The sequence below is a fragment of the Juglans microcarpa x Juglans regia genome, chromosome 1S (genome assembly GCF_004785595.1).
Source record: "Juglans microcarpa x Juglans regia isolate MS1-56 chromosome 1S, Jm3101_v1.0, whole genome shotgun sequence".
NCBI classification, from domain to species: Eukaryota; Viridiplantae; Streptophyta; class Magnoliopsida; order Fagales; family Juglandaceae; genus Juglans; species Juglans microcarpa x Juglans regia.
This window is the reverse complement of record NC_054595.1, coordinates 19,415,296-19,434,549: the sequence shown is the minus strand read 5'-3', so window position 1 is coordinate 19,434,549 and position 19,254 is coordinate 19,415,296. Positions and strand designations below refer to the sequence as shown.

The 19,254-nt window shown below is 35.4% G+C and overlaps 3 protein-coding genes across 3 annotated transcripts; 1 reads left to right on the top strand and 2 right to left on the bottom strand.

The window, feature by feature from the left end:
- Positions 1-940: 940 nt before the first annotated feature.
- Positions 941-3,758, bottom strand: LOC121246756 (NADH dehydrogenase [ubiquinone] 1 alpha subcomplex subunit 8-B). The gene is made up of 3 exons (XM_041145020.1): positions 3,621-3,758; positions 3,299-3,495; positions 941-1,290 (listed from the first exon to the last, which is right to left on the bottom strand). Exons 2-3 carry the CDS (start codon positions 3,484-3,486, stop codon positions 1,158-1,160), a joined length of 321 nt encoding a protein of 106 aa, XP_041000954.1. The 5' UTR covers positions 3,487-3,495; positions 3,621-3,758; the 3' UTR covers positions 941-1,157.
- A 6,233-nt stretch (positions 3,759-9,991) lies between these two features.
- Positions 9,992-14,279, top strand: LOC121246755 (probable 1-deoxy-D-xylulose-5-phosphate synthase, chloroplastic). Its single transcript, XM_041145019.1, is given in 11 exon segments — positions 9,992-10,334; positions 10,660-10,788; positions 10,892-11,056; positions 11,195-11,345; positions 11,718-11,989; positions 12,071-12,344; positions 12,714-13,021; positions 13,163-13,385; positions 13,388-13,443; positions 13,537-13,821; positions 13,964-14,279. Coding segments are annotated over 11 exon segments (2,157 nt in total). The 5' UTR covers positions 9,992-10,190; the 3' UTR covers positions 14,114-14,279.
- A 1,199-nt stretch (positions 14,280-15,478) lies between these two features.
- LOC121247380 lies at positions 15,479-18,302 on the bottom strand. Its single transcript, XM_041145742.1, has 4 exons — positions 18,291-18,302; positions 17,226-17,379; positions 17,024-17,119; positions 15,479-15,740 (listed from the first exon to the last, which is right to left on the bottom strand). The coding sequence occupies exons 1-4, from the start codon at positions 18,300-18,302 to the stop codon at positions 15,616-15,618; spliced, it is 387 nt and encodes a 128-aa protein (XP_041001676.1). The 3' UTR covers positions 15,479-15,615.
- Between the last annotated feature and the right edge of the window lie 952 nt (positions 18,303-19,254).

Genomic DNA, 19,254 nt, shown 5'->3' with positions numbered 1-19,254 from the left:
CCAAAGAATAGGATCTCCTTATGAGAGGTGGCAAACAAGGAATGCGGCTCAGTTTGGATTGAGAAACACTCCCAATACATCTCATCTCACACATAAAATATAATAAATAATTCAATTTTTTCAAATTTTAAAATAATAATAATATTTTATTTAATTTTAAATTTTTATCTCGTCTCAATTTACTATCCAAATCTAACCTAATGCGAGTATGAGATGGGAAATTGCAGATTAACATGACGCACAAAAGATGAGGGGTTTCCATTTTTTATCTTTTTTAGTTGAAATGGAAGTGATATTTAAACATCTGATATGAAAAAATAAAAGAAGAAAAGAATTGTGTAGCAGAATTGAAGCATCTTGTTCTATTTCTGAAATAGGCCATATTTTTTCGGCATAAAATCTTAGGTGACAGAAAAATGCAATTCTTTTTAGTATTGCTGACTTGTTGGTTTTGCGAGTATGTGTTGATTGTCATTAGAAGTTAAAACAGTGGGGGTAATGGTTGCATTCTGATCAATGTCACTGCACTTTTTTTGCTCCAATCCTTGTAAGCCATTCTCGTAAAGTAAAATAGCAGAAAAATAGTCTGCTCCTTAAACAGCAACTGAAAGCAGAGAAGAATAAAAAATAAAAAATAAAAGTTAAAGAGAATACACTACTCACCTTCTAACTAACATGCGTAATAAGATTGCACATTATTGAGACATTGCACTTTTCAACTATATTACAGACTATAGAATTAGATTATCCATCAAAATTCAATGGTCAAGGTTGTGCCACATAAGCTTTTTTTTTTTAATCTTAAATATCGGATTTAGACAAATAATGCTATGGGACAGAAAATGATAGTTGAAGGGTGCAATATATTAGTTAATACTTTACAATGCACATTGGAAAATGTGTTAGTTAAAGGACGAAAAATGCAATTTCAGTCTTGGTATTGAAAGGAATTCAGTCAGTCATAAATAATTATGATTGAAAAGAGGGCAATATTGTCTTGCTTGGAAGCATTTCCAGTTGCAAACCTGAACACTGAACATGCCAAAATGGGTGACAACATCCAGGCCTAAAACAGTATGCAACAGCAGTACTTGCTCAATGCAAACTGCTTATATTATTGTGACCAGGGGATTGTGTTATTAGTCTCACAGTCACTCTCATTCCAAAGGGCAGGCTTTCTCAAATGCTTCCTGCTCTTTGCGACATAAATCAAACTCATTTGTGTGGTAATACAAGCATCCAACATATGCATCCATCTCTTTTGTACAATTCTGGTGAAGATCTTTCAGCCTGCAGTGCCAAGAATCCTATCATTAGAATTGCAGCTAAGCATACCACTGTGTCGAATTTGTTTTGCATGTGCAGGAGTGAATCAAAAGTCTAAAAAATTTCCATGCAAATGAATTAACAAGATTCTACCTAGCCGAGTTCTATAAACTGTAACAGAACCATTTAAAAAAAAAAAAAAAAAGTTCATATTCTTTTGAGAATTATGCCACCTGAACAATGAATGAAGTCATTTTACCGTGCATTATGGAGGAAATGAAACATATATCCAAAAACAAACTAGTAGTTACATGCCAATAAAATTATAACCAGAAAGAAATTCTACGAGGTTCAAAAGAAGGGCTGACTTGTCCACAAGGATGACACACGAGATGGTGAAAATTTAAACATGCTAGTCCAGCATACAAAAGAATTTCCTCTTGCCTTTCATCATATTTCCAGCTGTGATTCAACATATACATTCAAACTATACTGCTGTTTATCCCTACTACTCAACCACCCTTGCACTCACCCCTACATGTGGTGTTTTTTTATGACCTATGCAATAGAAGTACACATAATCAATACAGGTCTTCAAGATGAAGTTTGAAGATCCAACTGAAATCTCAATCAAAAAGTAGAAAAGATATTGGCTTGTTTTTTAAAAAGCATAAAATATGAGGGAACAAAAGGTAAGAGAACTAAACAGATAATTGAGGAAATGCAATTAGTAGCAAAAATAATCTAGGGAACCGTGAAAAGTTTCAATGAATACAAAAGCAGTGACGACAAAATGGATTATGGAAGAACCCAAGTACGGATGAAGCAGTTTAAGAATGAATCCAAACTTTCAACAAAATTGACAAAATTCTATATTAACTTCAACAAAAAAGATGTGCCTCTAGTTTAAAAGACTCTTTTCTCATTGCTCTGAAATAATACCAAATGTAAAAGAGGAGTGCTAGGTTCATAAAAAGATCTCACAAAGTAAACTCACAAATTGATATAGCTTGCTGTGGGACATGAGATTGTAAAGATCATTTTATTATAAAATAGATCTAAGTGTCACAACAAGCCAAATAGTTTGTGAGATCTCTTTGTAAATCAAGCATTTCTCAATGCAAAATATATTAGTTTCAAATTTTCTTCAAGAGTTTACTTATTATAAAAGAAATCTTCAAGAGTTATGTAATCACTTATTTCACTAAGTGATGCTACATCTATAATTGATTCGAAGAAAAAAAAAATACTCTTTGGGGCAGAGTGGACAAAGAGAGATTCTCGAACGAGTAAATGGATCCCACAGTAATCAGGGGAAGGAATCAATAAGGTGCTAATACTTCTCAGCGAATCAAACATCTACAATCATGCCAAATTGCCAATACTTTCAGAGTTTGGGATGAACTATGTTGGACACTTCAGTAGGAATTCTCTAGTATTACCTGATGCACGGTTCTGACGGAGGTCATGTCTTCGGGGTTTACTCCCCAGAGTAGGTCCAAAAGGCCATGGCTTGCTGAGGTTTTACGTTAACAAGAACAAAAAAAAAGAAAAAGAAAAAGGAAAGCGAAAAAGCAGTGGAATACAACAAACATTTTCCAATGTCTTTGCCTAGTTACAACAAGAATGCCTCCTGTTGACTGTTGCCAAGACTACAGAACTTAATTATTCCAAAGAAACAAAACTATAAAAGGAAAACTTTCAAATTTACAATACAATTAAAATGATATTTCGAGAGAGAGAACCCTATATCCACTCCCAAGCATTCTGAAAGAAAACGACATTTAAACAGCTGAGATTTTCAAATATATCCGGTCCTGTTAGTTTCTTGAATTTACTCATTCAATTTATTTCATCCTACTGTACTCAAATTAAGAGAGTGTCAGTCTTCGATACTCGAATTTCCTCTCTTCTTTAACATTTCCCCAGCAACCAAACAAAGCACAAATCGAGATAACACTGGGAAGAAAATAAAACAAAATAAAATACAATAGAAATGAGGAGAGAAAATAAAATATGGGAGAGAATTTACAGGCCAAGGACGCAGCGAGTGACTTGTCGGCCTTTGTCAAGGCATTTCTCGGGGTTAGGATCCTGCTTCTTGCACTTGAGGAAGGCCACGTTTTCCTCTTGGCACCTCACCGCTATGTGCTTCGAAGACGCCGTCAGAACCGCAGATGTCGGGATCGGATCTCCCGCCGCGTCCACTGCGCTCGCCATATCCTCCTCCTATTAAAAATCAAAGCTTTTGATGAGAAACCACTTGCATTTCGTTTGGTAGCTGAGGAAGAAAAGGAAAGGAAAAACCATGGGAGGTTACAGATTCTGTAATTGTAAAAACATATTTCTCTGACCTGAATGAGTTTTCTCAACCGAGACACAGCTCCTCCACGGTGTGTGAGAGAGAGAGAGAGAGAGAGAGAGAGGGGGGAAATGAGAGTGTCTTCTGCGAGAGAAGGTGGGATGTGCTAACGTGCGCCCGTGAGATAAGTTGCACGTGTTGTAATATATATAAACTTTGAGGTCATTTTGTCATTCAGTATCCTTTTACCTTTGAACCAGCGTAGCAGGCTACCGGCCCTTCTTTGAGGCCTTTTTATCCATATGCTACCACTGCACGTAATTTTTTATTTTTATTTTTATTAAACCAAGGGAGTTCTTTTACTTGTCATCACTTATTAAGGAAAAAATAAATAAAAAGATAAAAAATATAAAAAAATATGTGACGTAGAAATAATGAATAGAATTTTTCATTTTCATTTTCATTTTCGCTATCGTTCTTTGTGGAACTTACTTCTAAAAGTGAGTGATTTTCTTTTGGCAAAGATTTTAACGGTAAGTTTTACTTATTAGTAATTAATTTGTAAGCAACCTCGAATATTACTATAATTATAATTCAAGATACATGCAAGAAACGGTGAAAAATATACTATCATAAGCTTGGGGTTAATTCGAGGCAACCTGACCTATAAAAGTTCAAACTTCTTATAGGATGAAAATTTTGCATAAGTTTTTCCCAACTTCCAATGCTTATATTCGGGACAAACGGTTTGATCCAAAAGAAAAATAACAAAAAATAGCAAATGAAAATTTTAATAGCTAAAAAAGAAAATAATTAAGATCACGTTAGACGTATGTCCAATACGATGAGAGAACACATAACAAACTGTTGCTTCTAGAATCCCTTCCAAAACAATCATGTCTTGAGCTACCCAAAATTCTATAACCCTTGCCTTAATTCCCGAAGGCTGCATTGCACACTAGAAATACAATGCGCTTCTTCAAAGGATATCGTATCACTTTAGATTCATAACAATCCACTTCCCTTAAAGAACATTGTCTACAAAGTGTGGGTAAAGTTTTTTCATTTTCTAGAGGGTGGATCTCCCATGTGTTGTCTTCCGAGGTTGTCCCTGGCCACTTGATCAATATTTTCGTCACCAGTCAATTCCCACATCAAACAAGGCATCTATCGACAATGGGCTCTAGTTTAGGCTGTATTTCCCCAAAGATGTGAAACACTGGATGAATCTTGGCTTCAAAGGGTAGATTATAGACGATATACAAACAATCCGAGCTTCTGAAGGATTTGGAAGGGCCTATAAAAACGCGACAATAGCTTCAGATTGCGACGGATGGCAATCAAGTTTTGCCTATAAGGTTGCAATCGCAAATACACCCAATCCCCCAACGATAAAGTAGTGCCAGTTCTTTTATTATTAGCGTAAGTCTTCATCCTTTCTTAAGTTGCATGAAGGTTCTCTTTGAGTAATCCACTGATCTATTCCCTAGTTCTTAGGGTTTGGTCTACCGCTGCATTAGGGGAGGTGCACGAGACATAACTCGTCAATTTTGGGGATGGATACCCATAACGTGCCTCAAAAGGTGAGATATTTGTTGTTGAATATAAATAACTATTATATGACCATTATGCTATTGTTAGCCATTAACTCCATTCCTTTTGTTTTCCTCTGGCATAACAATGTAAATACCCCTCTAGGCATTACTAGGAACTCATAGTGCTCTTCATGGGTGCGGAAAGCTATTTTGGCTATATCCTCAGGCACAATCCGAATCTGGTGGTATACGGACCTTAGGTCCAACTTAGAAAATACCTCAGCCAGTTGTGACTCTTTAAGAAGTTCATCAATCACGAGGATGGAGACTTTGTCCTTAATTGTCTCCTTATTAAGGGCCTTATAGTCGACACAAAGGCACCAACTCCTGTCCACCTTTCTTACTAACAAAACTGGGGTTGAAAAGGGATTTGAGCTAAGCCTAATAACCCCAAAGGTCAGTAACTCATTCACTATGTTTTCAATCTCGGTCTTCTAGTTTTGTGGAGATAGGAGAAGTTCCTTCTTTTAACACAATTATGTGGTCATGGGCTTTAAGGGATGGCAGACCCATAGGTTCTTCAATGAAATCTGTTTAACACATGTTGAAGGTCTTTTGGTGGCACCTCTATGGGATTTTTTCTTCTGGACTACCTCCCCTTCCCTTGCCTATTGACGTCACCATAGATTTATCAGCCCCTTCTAAGGTTAGGTTTTTGAGACTTATGCCATTTAACCTCACTTGTTTACCCCATGCTCAAATTCCCTAAGCAGCTTATTAAAGTCCCAAACTATAGGGCCCAAGGTTTTAAGCCACTGCACTCCTAACACTACATTACAACCACCAAGCGCTAGGATCAAAAATGGAGTTTTACTATAAAGAAGCCTGGTATGCAACACACTACTTATAATGAGACCCATTATAATTTTAAAAAGAAAAGACCAATAATTTTTTAGCATAGTTAACGTGGAAGTCTTCCACATTAGCGATGTGTTGGGTGTGTTAAAAAAAAGATGTACTAACTAGATTTTCTTTAAAAAAAAAATGAGGTATTGAATGGGTTCCTTGGATACGTAGAGTGACTTCATTACAATGACCCTCACTTCTGATGACCTACCTGTTGGTTATCTTGACATCCAGCTTGCTGGCGAGACCTATTGAAAGCTGGTATTTAGGTACTATGGAAGAATCTAAAAAATTATGGGTGCTACCAGAGTCCACCAAAATCACCATAGCTTCACCCTTGTCGAAGCTAAGCATCAGCGTGCCATCTGATTAATCTCTCCTTGATTTCTTGTATGTTTTCCTCGTGATAATCCACTTGCCTTTGTAAGTTCTCTTGTTGCTATTTGGATCGCGTAGCTTCTGCCATTGAGATCGATTGGCTCTAGATATCAATTATAAGCAACCTCATGATATTAATGCAATTATAATTCAAGAAATACACAAAAGAAATGGAAAATATAATATCATAAGCTTGGGATTGATTCAAGACAACCCAACCTCCAAAAGTTCAAAGTCTTACAAGATGAAAATTCTTCATAAGTTTTTCCCAACTTCCAGTGCTTATATTCAGGACAAAAAGTTTCTTCCAAAAGAAAAATAACAGACAGTAGTAAATGAGAATTTTAATAGCTAAAAAAATAATAATTGAGATCACATCATACGTATGCCCAATATGATGAGAGAACACATAACAAACTGCTGCTTCTAGAATCTCTTCCAAAACAACTGTGTCTTGAGCTACCTATAATTCTGTAACCCCTTCTTGTCTTAATTCTTGAAAGCTATACGTTGCACACTAAAAATACAATGCTCTTCTCTAAACGATTTTGTATCACGTCAGGTTCATAACATAATTTTGTTTTCAACGTTATTGTTTTCTCATGTTTCTGCATGAGTGTAGAAGCTACTTTTAGAGACTTGAAACTTGTTCAAATTCGAGGGAGGATTGCTTCTAGACTAGTAGTTAATCGATCGTGGCTTTGGGGTGAGCTTAAAATCGTAGCATCAATAGGATTGGAAATGTACCAGACTATCTTCTTTGCCATATATTTGTTATCATTCTGAGGGTTAAAGGTTTAACCAAATTAGTATCCAACAACATTAAGACTTTCAGATTAATAGTTGAGTCTTTAACAGTTTGTATCAAAGTAGGGACTACGTCAGGTGTTCAAGTCACGGAGGGCGAAAGCTATACACTGGATTAAAATGTCTTGGTATTATGTATGGACATAGTGTATTAAAATGTCTTGGTATTATGTATGAACATAGTATTAAGTCATTAAATACTGATATATAAGTGAAGCCGCCAAAAGGGAAAATGGCTATCATTGGGTCAGTATCGATTGAGTGGACCACCGTGGACGACGAATTCGGAAGCGTAGTAGAATGTTATGATCCTACTAATTAAATATGAGTTCTTCTATACTACAACCTCCTTTTAACTGCACACCACACTTCAACTGACAAGCAGGTGCCAGGTCATTTTTTTTTATTAAAAATATATAAAATGTAGAATAATCAAAATTATATCTCACTCCTTACATTAAATTGTGACCTCCTTAAAATCTAAAGTCATCGTCCCCAACAACCAATCTCCCCCAATTGCGATCTTCATTCTTCCAACTATTTGTTCAACTCCATTTCTATTCTCTCCTATCTCACTCAATCTCATTGTTGACAACCACCATCTCACTCAACTTCACTATGGGCATCCACTGCCATGTACGACCTAACTAGCAACTAACTCCTCCACAACTCAGCAAAGCTTTCTTCTTGATCTCAACACGGAATTCATTCAAGATGATTTTGCCTGGAGAACTTGTCAAAAGAACATCAGTCTCACGAGTTTCTCTCAAATCTTGAGTTATTACTTGATCGAAAAGTGAAATAGTCATACTACTCAGATGAGATTTGGGTTGAAGTGAGACAAGAACGACGTTGCAAAAATGGAGCTTGAAACGAGTAGGAGTAGAGAGCTTTAAACTAGAACTAGAGGCTGAAAGGTTGCAAACGGACGAAAGAATAAGGAGAACACAGTTGGAAGATAACACCATTGAAAAAAGGACGAAAGAACCAAAGTGGAGCGGGGGGGAGAGAACAAAGCTGTAAAAATGAAGGGGGAAAGAGAACGTACAGTGTTGGGAGAGGAGTTTCCAAGCCTCTTTTTTTACTTTTTCTCTTTAAACGGTTGAATAGACTTGGTTGACCACGTATTGAACCGGTGTGTGGTGTGTGATATCAAACCGGCTTAAGAATATATTTTCAAATTAAATATTTAATCAAATTAGTATCTAATAGCGTTTTAGCTTTATCTCGTTTCCTACTAACCAAACATGCCGCCGATTCAAGCATTTTGTCGTAAGGTGGAGGCCCCATTCGTACCCGTCCCACGAAGCCATTGGTTTTGAAGATGGCAAGGTTGTATTTACATTTTTTAGGCTATGCTGCTCCCAAGATTTTGTGAACATTCATTCACTTTAGCTGGCCAAATTAACTTATAAAAAAATAAAAATAAAAATAAAAATAACCAGAAACGAAAGTGCATATGATACTTCATTCTGGAGACCCATTTTGCAAAATGCTACTAGCACTCATTGAGAACAAAAAATTAAAATTAAAATTATTGTTTGTCATTTCCTCATCTCAAATAAAAGGAACTTGGGTTGAATGAAAATTAAAAAAATTTCAAGTATATGATCATTTGGAAAATACGCCTTTTTTTGGAAATATAGTCAATGGTTGAAGAGCCGAACTGTAGAAAATATGATCATTAAGGAGAAAAGATGGATTTTAAAAATATGACAACTAGAAAATAAGGAATAAAGAAAATTGCTAAAAATTAAAATTGAAATAGAAATGATTTACTGACCCAATGCGAGCTCTGAAAAAAAAAAATGAAAAAGAAAAAGAGATTTGGACAGAGACTAGCGATTTTGACTGTCAGCCAATGTACAATTATTTATCGTATTAAAATCAATGGAGTTTATAAAAAATTAAAAAATATACAAGATTCATTTTATTAATTTTTTAATTTAAATTTCAAACTTTATGATTTTTAACATATCAATAATTGATTCATGGAAAAGTAAAATTTTTTGTAAATTTTTCAGAAGTACAATTAGTATTTTTTTTTTCTATTCCAAAAAAACTTTTCAATCTAATATATTATTAAGACAACTTATATGAGTTTATAAATTTTATTTTTGTGATATATTTTTATGAATTAAATATTTTTAAAACTTTAAAATAGAAAAATTATCATATTAAATGCTCAATTTATATATTTTAAAATTAAAAATATTATTTTCAGGTAAATTCCTGCTGCCCAAAATCTACCATTAATAAATGGTATAAATATTATATATATATATATAAATATATATGATTTTAATGCCATATCTATCTATTTTGTGTCTATCCATTTTCTTATTGCGGTGGACCAATGAAAAATAGCCCTGCAACACTGCTCTGAGGGTATGTTTTGCAAACGGGATGAGACATAAAATTCTTATCTCATCTCATTTTATTATTATAATTTTTTAAAATTTTTACATAAAATATAATAAACAATTCATTTTTTTTCAAATCTTAAAACAATAATAATATTAAAAAATAATATTTTAAACTTTCATCTAAAACAAAAAATAATATATTTTTTTTGCTTTTTCTTATATGTATCTTTTAATATTTAAAAAATAAAAAAAATATAATATTATAAAAAAATATTTCATTAACTATTAACTTAAAAAATTAAAAATAAAATAAAACATCACATCAAATAACTCCAAACGGTAAGAATAAACGGCAAGAATAAAGCGGTGAGAGCATTTTTGTATTTATATGAATTCGGGTCTTTCTGAGGCCAATTTGGTCTTGCAACGTACAGCGTTTCACTTCCACTCACTCTGTCAACCACAAATCGCCAGCACTTCTTAGTGGGGGAACCACTAGGATGTATAAGACCTTTGAGAACGTGATTTGATACCACGTTTACTTTTCTGGGTTCTTCATGTTCTGAACTCCAGGCAGTGCCTTCAACTAGCTGTGTTCTTTTCTGTGTTTTTGTTCTTGTTGTAGTTGCAATGGCTCTCTCTGCATTCTCATTTCCTGCCCATGTGAACTGGGCAGCTGCTTCTGATGCTCAAAAGTCTTCCTCCTTCTCATCTCACTTTTTAACCTGGGGGGGAACAAATCTGCTGTGCCCATCTCAGCACAAGCTCAATCGGGTATGAATTTATGTTTGTATGTTGTTTTTCGGTAAAGCATACTCACTACGTATATGACAGAATACCCATGCTGCCGAACTGAGTTCGGAAAAATGGGTCTTGTTCATTTTGTGAAATAGTTGAGTTTTTCTTCTTGTTCTTCTTCTTTTAAGGTTGGTAAAACTGTAGTAATGTTTTGTGGGTAAGGTTATGATCTAGAAGAGCTCACCAGAATAAAATTTTCGCTCTCTTCCGTTCGATTTGATTTTGCTAATTTTTTTTTCCAAGTTTTCAAAACAACACAAACTTGTTGAATGAAACCTTAATTTTTTCTCCCTCGGTACAGGTCAGGAAAAGATCAGGTGGGGCGTGTGCCTCACTATCGGAGATGGGGGAGTATCATTCACAGAGACCACCGACGCCTCTCTTGGACACCATAAATTATCCAATCCACATGAAGAATCTATCAATAAAGGTATAACTTAAGCATACGTCTTCTATAATTTCGTTTCAAGAGGAACTTCCTATGCTAGTATAGAGTTTTTCTCGGCAAATCTTCATACGAAGCCTTCATGCAGGAGCTGAAACAACTTGCTGATGAAATCCGGTCCGATGTCATCTTTAATGTTTCCAAAACTGGAGGCCACCTAGGCTCGAGCCTGGGTGTTGTTGAGCTCACTGTGGCTCTCCATTACGTCTTTAATGCCCCTCAAGACAAGATATTATGGGATGTTGGTCATCAGGTCTTAATCTCACCTTCCTGGGGTTTATCTTTTGTTGTATAGCGTTTGTTTCTTGTGAGATTTGTCCTACTAGCAAAACATAAAAATATGAATAGGATAATTTTTCTCAATCTGAATGTATTTTCTATGGGTTTTCAGTCTTACCCACACAAGATCCTGACTGGGAGAAGAGATAAGATGCACACTATAAGGCAGACAAATGGGTTATCAGGGTTCACAAAGCGCTCAGAGAGTGAATTTGATTGCTTTGGCACCGGTCACAGCTCTACCACCATCTCAGCAGGACTTGGTAATTCTCTGCTCTGCTCCAATCAAGCTCTAAACTTCTTTTAACAATTGCATTTACTGCATAAGAAGACCCATGATACGATGTGACAACAATTCTATGATTCTTCAAAAAGAAGGAAGGTGGCTTTGTTCATATGGTAATTAGTGATATGCTGATTGATATACACACCTTCATTGAACACATTCAAACAATGCACACATTCTCCACAGAACATGCTAACTTTAGTCATAATATCAACCTAACCGTTCCTTGAAAATACAATTCAATTGATTGTCAATGGCTTATTAATCTCTCAATCTCAGTTGAATTTCATGAAGCATAAAGTGTTGATTCTCTTTGTTGTCTAACCCTTGGATGTCATTGGGCAAACAGGCATGGCTGTAGGGAGGGATCTAAAGGGAAGGAAGAATAATGTAGTTGCTGTTATAGGTGATGGTGCCATGACAGCAGGGCAAGCTTATGAAGCCATGAACAACGCTGGGTACCTAGATTCTGACATGATTGTTATCCTCAATGACAATAAACAGGTTTCTTTACCTACGGCTACTCTAGATGGGCCCATACCACCTGTAGGAGCTTTGAGCAGTGCTCTCAGTAGGTTGCAATCTAACAGGCCCCTTAGAGAATTAAGAGAGGTTGCCAAGGTATGCAACAGAAGAAGAAAATATCAATTCTAAAATCTGATCGAAATTGAGATTCCTTCATTCTGACTGAGATTGTTGCAGGGAGTTACAAAACAAATTGGTGGTCCAATGCATGAACTGGCTGCTAAAGTTGATGAATATGCCCGTGGGATGATCAGTGGTTCTGGATCAACTCTATTTGAAGAGCTTGGATTATATTATATAGGTCCTGTTGATGGCCACAACATCGATGATCTTACTGCCATTCTCAAAGAGGTCAAAAGTACCAAAACAACAGGTCCTGTTCTGATTCATGTTGTCACTGAGAAAGGCCGGGGATACCCATATGCAGAGAAAGCAGCAGACAAGTATCATGGTAAATACAGAACACAAGTCGATGTGTTGTGAGTGAAAAACTATGAAAATGTTGGGGGGGGGGGGGGGGGGGTAGTGTGAAGATCTTGGTATTTTTCATGGGAATTATGTACACTGGGGATTTTCTTAGCACATGAGATCACAAATTTGTGAATTTGATTTCTTACCCGTTATAAAAAAAAGTCTTTACAAACAGAACGAGAGATATAAAGAGACTTTTAAAACACAGCTGTTTATTCCAAATAATATGCAAGCGAAATTGACATCCTTTAAAAGCCATGTAAAAGATCTCTCATGAATATAGTCAGACGAGTAAGTTATGATTAATTTTTTTTGCTTAGTGATAAATATACTACATTTCTCTTTACAGGAGTGGCTAAATTTGATCCAGCAACTGGAAAGCAATTCAAAGCCAAGGCTCTTACACAGTCTTACACAACATACTTTGCAGAAGCTTTGATTGCAGAAGCAGAAGTGGACAAAGATATTGTTGCAATCCATGCTGCAATGGGAGGCGGAACAGGCATGAATCTTTTCCTTCGTCGTTTCCCAACAAGATGCTTTGATGTTGGGATAGCCGAACAGCATGCTGTTACTTTTGCTGCAGGTCTGGCCTGTGAGGGTCTTAAACCATTCTGTGCAATTTACTCTTCTTTCATGCAGAGGGCTTATGACCAGGCAAGCCTGGACACTTAAAACTTTCTCCTTATATTGCTCAGTTGAGAACTTGATATGATAATATTCTATAATTGTAAACTTGGAATGTCTTGTCAACTTCTGATTAGATAGTAAAAACTTCATGCTGTGAATCCTATACAGGTAGTACATGATGTGGATCTGCAGAAGTTGCCAGTGAGATTTGCAATGGACAGAGCTGGACTGGTTGGAGCGGATGGTCCCACACATTGTGGGTCTTTTGATGTCACCTTCATGGCCTGCCTCCCCAACATGGTGGTCATGGCTCCTTCTGACGAGGCAGAGCTGTTTCACATGGTTGCCACTGCTGCAGCAATAGATGACCGGCCCAGTTGTTTTCGCTACCCAAGGGGAATGGGATTGGTATTCAGCTACCGCCAGGGAATAAAGGCATTCCTATTGAGGTACTTTCACCCGAGTCTTTTGCTGTCTCGATAGTGAAGAAATAACTCAATGCACATTTACACAGATTTGAAATGTTGGCACTTTTCTAATAGGTTGGAAAAGGCAAAACACTGATAGAAGGGGAGAGAGTGGCCCTCTTGGGCTATGGAACAGTAGTTCAGAGCTGTTTGGCTGCGGCATCTTTGGTGCGATCCCATGGCTTAAGGCTAACTGTTGCAGATGCACGCTTTTGCAAGCCATTGGATCGTGCCCTTATACGCAGCCTTGCAAAATCACACGAGGTCTTGATTACAGTTGAAGAAGGATCAATTGGAGGATTTGGGTCTCACGTTGCTCAGTTCATGGCCCTTGATGGCCTTCTTGACGGAAAACTAAAGGTATGAATTTAAACAAATTTGTAGAACTCTGCCATGATTAAAATTAGATAGGAACACCAAAGTTATGATATTTCTATTGGCTCACTAGTGATGGACTCAGTTTCTGATAACTGAATTTGTGCCCTAAATAACACCTTTGCAGTGGAGACCTCTGGTTCTGCCTGATCGGTACATTGACCATGGATCGCCTGCTGACCAATTGGCTGAAGCTGGCCTCACACCATCACATATTGCAGCAACAGTATTCAACATACTTGGACAAACAAGAGAGGCGCTGGAGATCATGTCATAAGAAAACTTATGAGGTGATCCAGCAGCTCGTTTTTTCCAACAATGTACAAATTAAAGCAACCCCAATTTATCATTCTTTGATAGTATCGTCATCATATAAATGTAAGTTAGCCAAGCCCATACAAAGAACAGAATCTAATATCTTAAAAGAAAACAAGGTTTAAATATTTACGCGTCTCATGCACATGATCAAATGACACGTGTTGAGAGGCTATTGATGTTGATATGAAGTAACGATTTACTAACATAATAAGGGGGCAAGAAGTGATTTGACCACTTTCAAAAGTTGAGTAAAATACTTGAAAGTACATAATAAAAGCATATGAACTCGCGAGCATATTCGCATTGGAATATCCAAATGTAAATGCAAATACAAAAGCTCAAATGGCTAATAAAACATGAAAACGGACTGTATTGGATTATGCAATTGTAAAACCAAATGACTTTTAGCTAGTGATTGGATTATGCAAGTGTAAAACCAAATAACTTTTAGCTAGTGATTCAACTCCTTCGGTCATATTTGACTTGATACTGTAGTTCGACGTTTATTATTTTCTTCCTCTCTCACTTCTCTCGATTTACTAACATAATAAGGGGGCAAGGAGTGATTTGACCACTTTCAAAAGTTGAGTAAAATACTTGAAAGTACATAATAAAAGCATATGAACTCGCGAGCATTCGCATTGGAATATCCAAATGTAAATGCAAATACAAAAGCTCAAATGGCTAATAAAACATGAAAACGGACTGTATTGGATTATGCAATTGTAAAACTAAATGACTTTTAGCTAGTAACTTTTAGCTAGTGATTCAACTCCTTCGGTCATATTTGACTTGATACTGTAGTTCGACCAAATGTTTATTTATTATTTTCTTCCTTTCTCACTTCTCTCGATTTTTCCAAAGTGAAGTAGTTGCTTTTCCAGTCCAGTCTCTATACAAAGTGCATCAAGCCCAATAAAGAAACAAGTATTGACATGGAACAAAAAAATTAATATCATAAAACATTAATATTTTCATGTAACTCTTAATTTAGAAAAAAAAAAATTAATAGAACAAAAAAATTGAAAAAAAAATTATTATTAAATTTATAATATTTTATTATTATTTTAACTAATAGATGGATAATCCAATGTGGAAATAAGTTTTGAGTAGAATAATCAAATGTAAAATCATGTCATATTATGCAAATTTTACATTTGCATGTGCATAATCCAATGCTGATGCTCGCGCTTGAAATTGGAGCAAATAGCAAACTTCGTAGGAATTAATGCTACTAAGGCTTCTTCAGAACTTTCCGTATCATGGTGATAGTTGAAGCACTGGTGTTCAACCAACAAAATTTGAAGCCATACAGACCAGTGAGTTCTATTTTGTGAATTGATGCATTGCTCCTCAAAACAACAAAATTCATGGTTCTCTGAAACAAAGTTTCCATACCAACATCCCACTAAACCATCAAAGAAATAAACCATACAGGAAGCAAATTGCAGCAACATAGAGCTAGGAATCTTTTCTTGCTTGTGTATCATGATTTCTCCAAGGATTGAGAGCTTCTCTGATTGCCTGAGATTCTGGTGAAGTCTCCCAAGCCCGTTTCTCTGACTCCAGAACAGTCACTTTGTCATCTGCACAATAACAAAACGATAAGAAGGCATAGAAGTCAATGACTGAGTGGGACAGGTGCTGTTTACAGAAGGGTTCATGGAAGGAAAAATTAGATGACACCAAACAATATATCAGAACAGTACTGATAAAACTTAGCTAGCTTTTCTGAGAAGAGGCAGTCGGGGACACAAAATCTTAGTCGATCGGCTAAGATAATAAACCTTTTCATGAGTATGAACTAGTGCGATGTCCTATCCAGTTTCTTTTACTTCAGCCAATGAGACCATCCAGCTTAAAGTCCAGACCTAAGGTTTAGTGGAAATGATTCTTGTTTTCACTTCATAATAGTATCACAACAAGTTCTACTAATCATTCAAATCTATGGATTTGCATTATACAACCAAAATGTAATCTACACTCGGTAAGTATACATTCAAACTCTAATTCGGCAAGATTCAAAATACTAATTAGTGAAACAGGCGAAGTCTGCACTGATGCCAACATGGTGTTGGGATTTTTTTTTGATAGGCAATCAAGAAGTTTTATTCATAGAAATAGGCAAAGCCCAACATGGTGTTGGGAATTAAGTATGATCCATTGATTTAGCAACATTGATCCATCCCATACAAGTGTAATAAAAAATAAGCTATCACCATATGATGAATGCTAGCAATTAAACTACTCTGAATTTGGAAATAAAGCACATCGATCCGTCCCTACAAGTGTTCATATTTACCGTACCATTCTCGTCAAAGGGTCAAGTATCCAGGAATTATTTCATTATTCCTCTCCTCAAAACCATATTTCTTAAGAATTGGATGCAAGAATATTTTTGGATGTAAATCAATGCATACAGAACGGGAAATTAAGCAGATTTTCTTGATCAAGCAGGATATGTGTAAGACTGAATAATATACATCTGCAGCCAACTTTCACACGATCCTTTCAAATTCAAACAAAATTCGTGTCTCGAGAAAAAAGAGTTGATAGTTCCATAACACATGAAGAAACGCCCATTATCAGAAAGCTTAGGTACCGTTTGGTTAGCATTCAAAAAATAAATTGCTTCTCAAAAAATTGTATACGTATAAAAAGATCAGTGATAAACTCAACCCCTTTTCTCCCTTTTACCGTGAATCAATAGTCAAGGCAAGAAAAACCAAAAAGATTGCTTAGCCTAATAATTTGTTCCTAATTTGAACAAATCCCATTTAAAGTCATACAATGATGTTCATGGACGAGAAAGAAAACAAAAGGGTAAGATTTCAAACGATGGATAAGCAAAAAAGGAGGGTTCTCACACAGAAGCCAGTTTTGATCATAAAACACTCCATGGAAGCTCCGACCAAAGCTGATACTAACGAAATCTTCAGGTACCAATCCAGAAACTTCATTTTCACTGCAAACAAGGAAAAAAATTATTTTGAAACTCAAAATTAGCACAGCCCCTCCACAGTTCAAGTCGGGAATCGACAAAATGTGGGGATGAAAATGAAAAAAAAAACCTTTTTGTGCGAATCGGGAGGGAGTTGCAGCTGCCAATGGAGGTCGCTGTGAAACACTTGCGGCTTCGTAGTCTGTACTGTAGCTTGTACGTTGTAGTTCGTAGAAGGTGCCTACGTACGTCACGTCGTTTTTATAAGAAAAATGAATTATGAGCTACATACGAGTGGACGTCGTTGAGAATTGTGCGAATTGTCCGGTTAAAATGAGAAGTGATACAGTCAAAAAGAAGATTCTGAAACAGTAACAATAATAATTTTATTTATTTTATAATATAATTTAATTTAAATTTTAAATTTTAAAATTTAAATTTTACAAATTAAATTATATTACGATGGTGTGGTGTAAAGACTTATTACTTAGAAGTTAACCTACAAATTGACGTGATTTGATGCGGTACATTATAATATATAATTATTTTTATTATAAAGCATATCAAATATGTTATATGAAGTCACATCAATTTATAAGTTTACTTTTATACGACATCTTTATAACTAAATCATTTATCTGAAAATAATTCATTTGCACGTGCATATGTAATCTAGATCAAGTCCGGGTGTGATTAAATTCCATTTGTCAATTATAGCATCTTCGCGCTGTCAAATTGGCTAAACTTAGGATTGAGATTCTCTTTTAATTCTTTATTCATATTAAATGATTTACTTTTAAAGAAAAACAAAAAAAACACACACACAATTGAAATCAGATCCTTGCTTAAGGCTTCGTTTGGAATATGAACTACTCTCAACTCATCATTATAACTTTTTCAAATCCCAACACAAAATATAATAAACAATTCAATTTTTTCAAATTCCAAAACAATAATAATATTAAAAAATAATATTCTAACAATATTTTATTATCTCAACTCAATTCAACTCAACTCACTTCAACATCCAAACTCACCTTAAATCTTATCTGATCTGAAGTAGCCTAAATGATCGCTGCTTATAAGCACCAGAAAACATGACTTTGTAATATGAAAAATGATATTTGCAGTTTTAGCATATATAAATCAAAGTTTTAAAAATCGTTTCGTACCGGCCGATACGGTCAATATTTGCCGTACCGTCCATTGAGCCGGTACAGATACTACCTGTATTTCGTACCGGCTTAAATACGGTACCGGCCGTTTCGGCTTAAATTTCGGCCTTCATTTTTTTTTTTTCATTTTTTCAAACTACAAGTTCATTTTTTGACCCCCAATTTAGACTAGAATATTTATAATTTATATATATGTATGTATTTATATATAATTTATTCATATATAAACTATTATTTTAGAATATAATTGTTATATATATTTATATATATAATTTATTCATATATCGACTATCCCGAAACGGTACCGATATCGAAATATTTCGTTCTAGTGCCTTGACCGGTACGCCATCCGGTACGGTATTCAAAACATTGGTATAAACTCTATACAATTTTTTTGATAAATATGAATAAATATGAGACTCACATGAAATATTTATTTTTTTAATGGTAAATTTTATTTTTTTACAAAAGAGCACACGAAACTTGTATACTGTAGAATTATATGTTACATTACTCTTGCAATATATAATTAACCTACCTATTTATCCATCTATTAGGAAAGCCATAACCCTGTCGTTTAGATTCGAAAATGAGTTTAGATGGATTGTGAATAGTAGTGAAATAGGTTATGAATAATAATGAGATTTATGAGTTAAAGTTGATGAATAGTAATAAATAGTAGTAAGATGAGTTGAGATGAGTTGAAATGAATTGAGATGGCTTGCGAATACAAACCGTTAAAAAAAGGGAAACAATGATAAGTGAGATCTCCTTCGTTCACGATGGGTCTCGTTCATCTTTAGTTAGGTTATTTCATAATGAAATTTTAGTTAGAGATCATTCTTCCTTCTCTACTCTCCAGAGACAACCACCCTCTCTATACTTTTTTTCACCTTTTTTTTTTTTTTCTTTGACCACATAATTTGTTGACTCACATCTAAGAGTGCGTAAGGGCATGCATCGACATTGCATGTGCTACTCCAT

Coding starts and splice junctions, on each gene's coding strand:
- LOC121246756 (XM_041145020.1), bottom strand. CDS start 3,486: ATGGCGAGCGCAGTGGACGCGGCGGGAGATCCGATCCCGACATCTGCG. Junction 1,291..3,298: donor ACTCGCTGCGTCCTTGGCCT/GTAAATTCTCTC, acceptor TTGGCACTGCAG/GCTGAAAGATCTTCACCAGA.
- LOC121247380 (XM_041145742.1), bottom strand. Junction 17,120..17,225: donor CTCCCGATTCGCACAAAAAG/GTTTTTTTTTTC, acceptor CCTTGTTTGCAG/TGAAAATGAAGTTTCTGGAT. Junction 15,741..17,023: donor TATGATCAAAACTGGCTTCT/GTGTGAGAACCC, acceptor GTTATTGTGCAG/ATGACAAAGTGACTGTTCTG.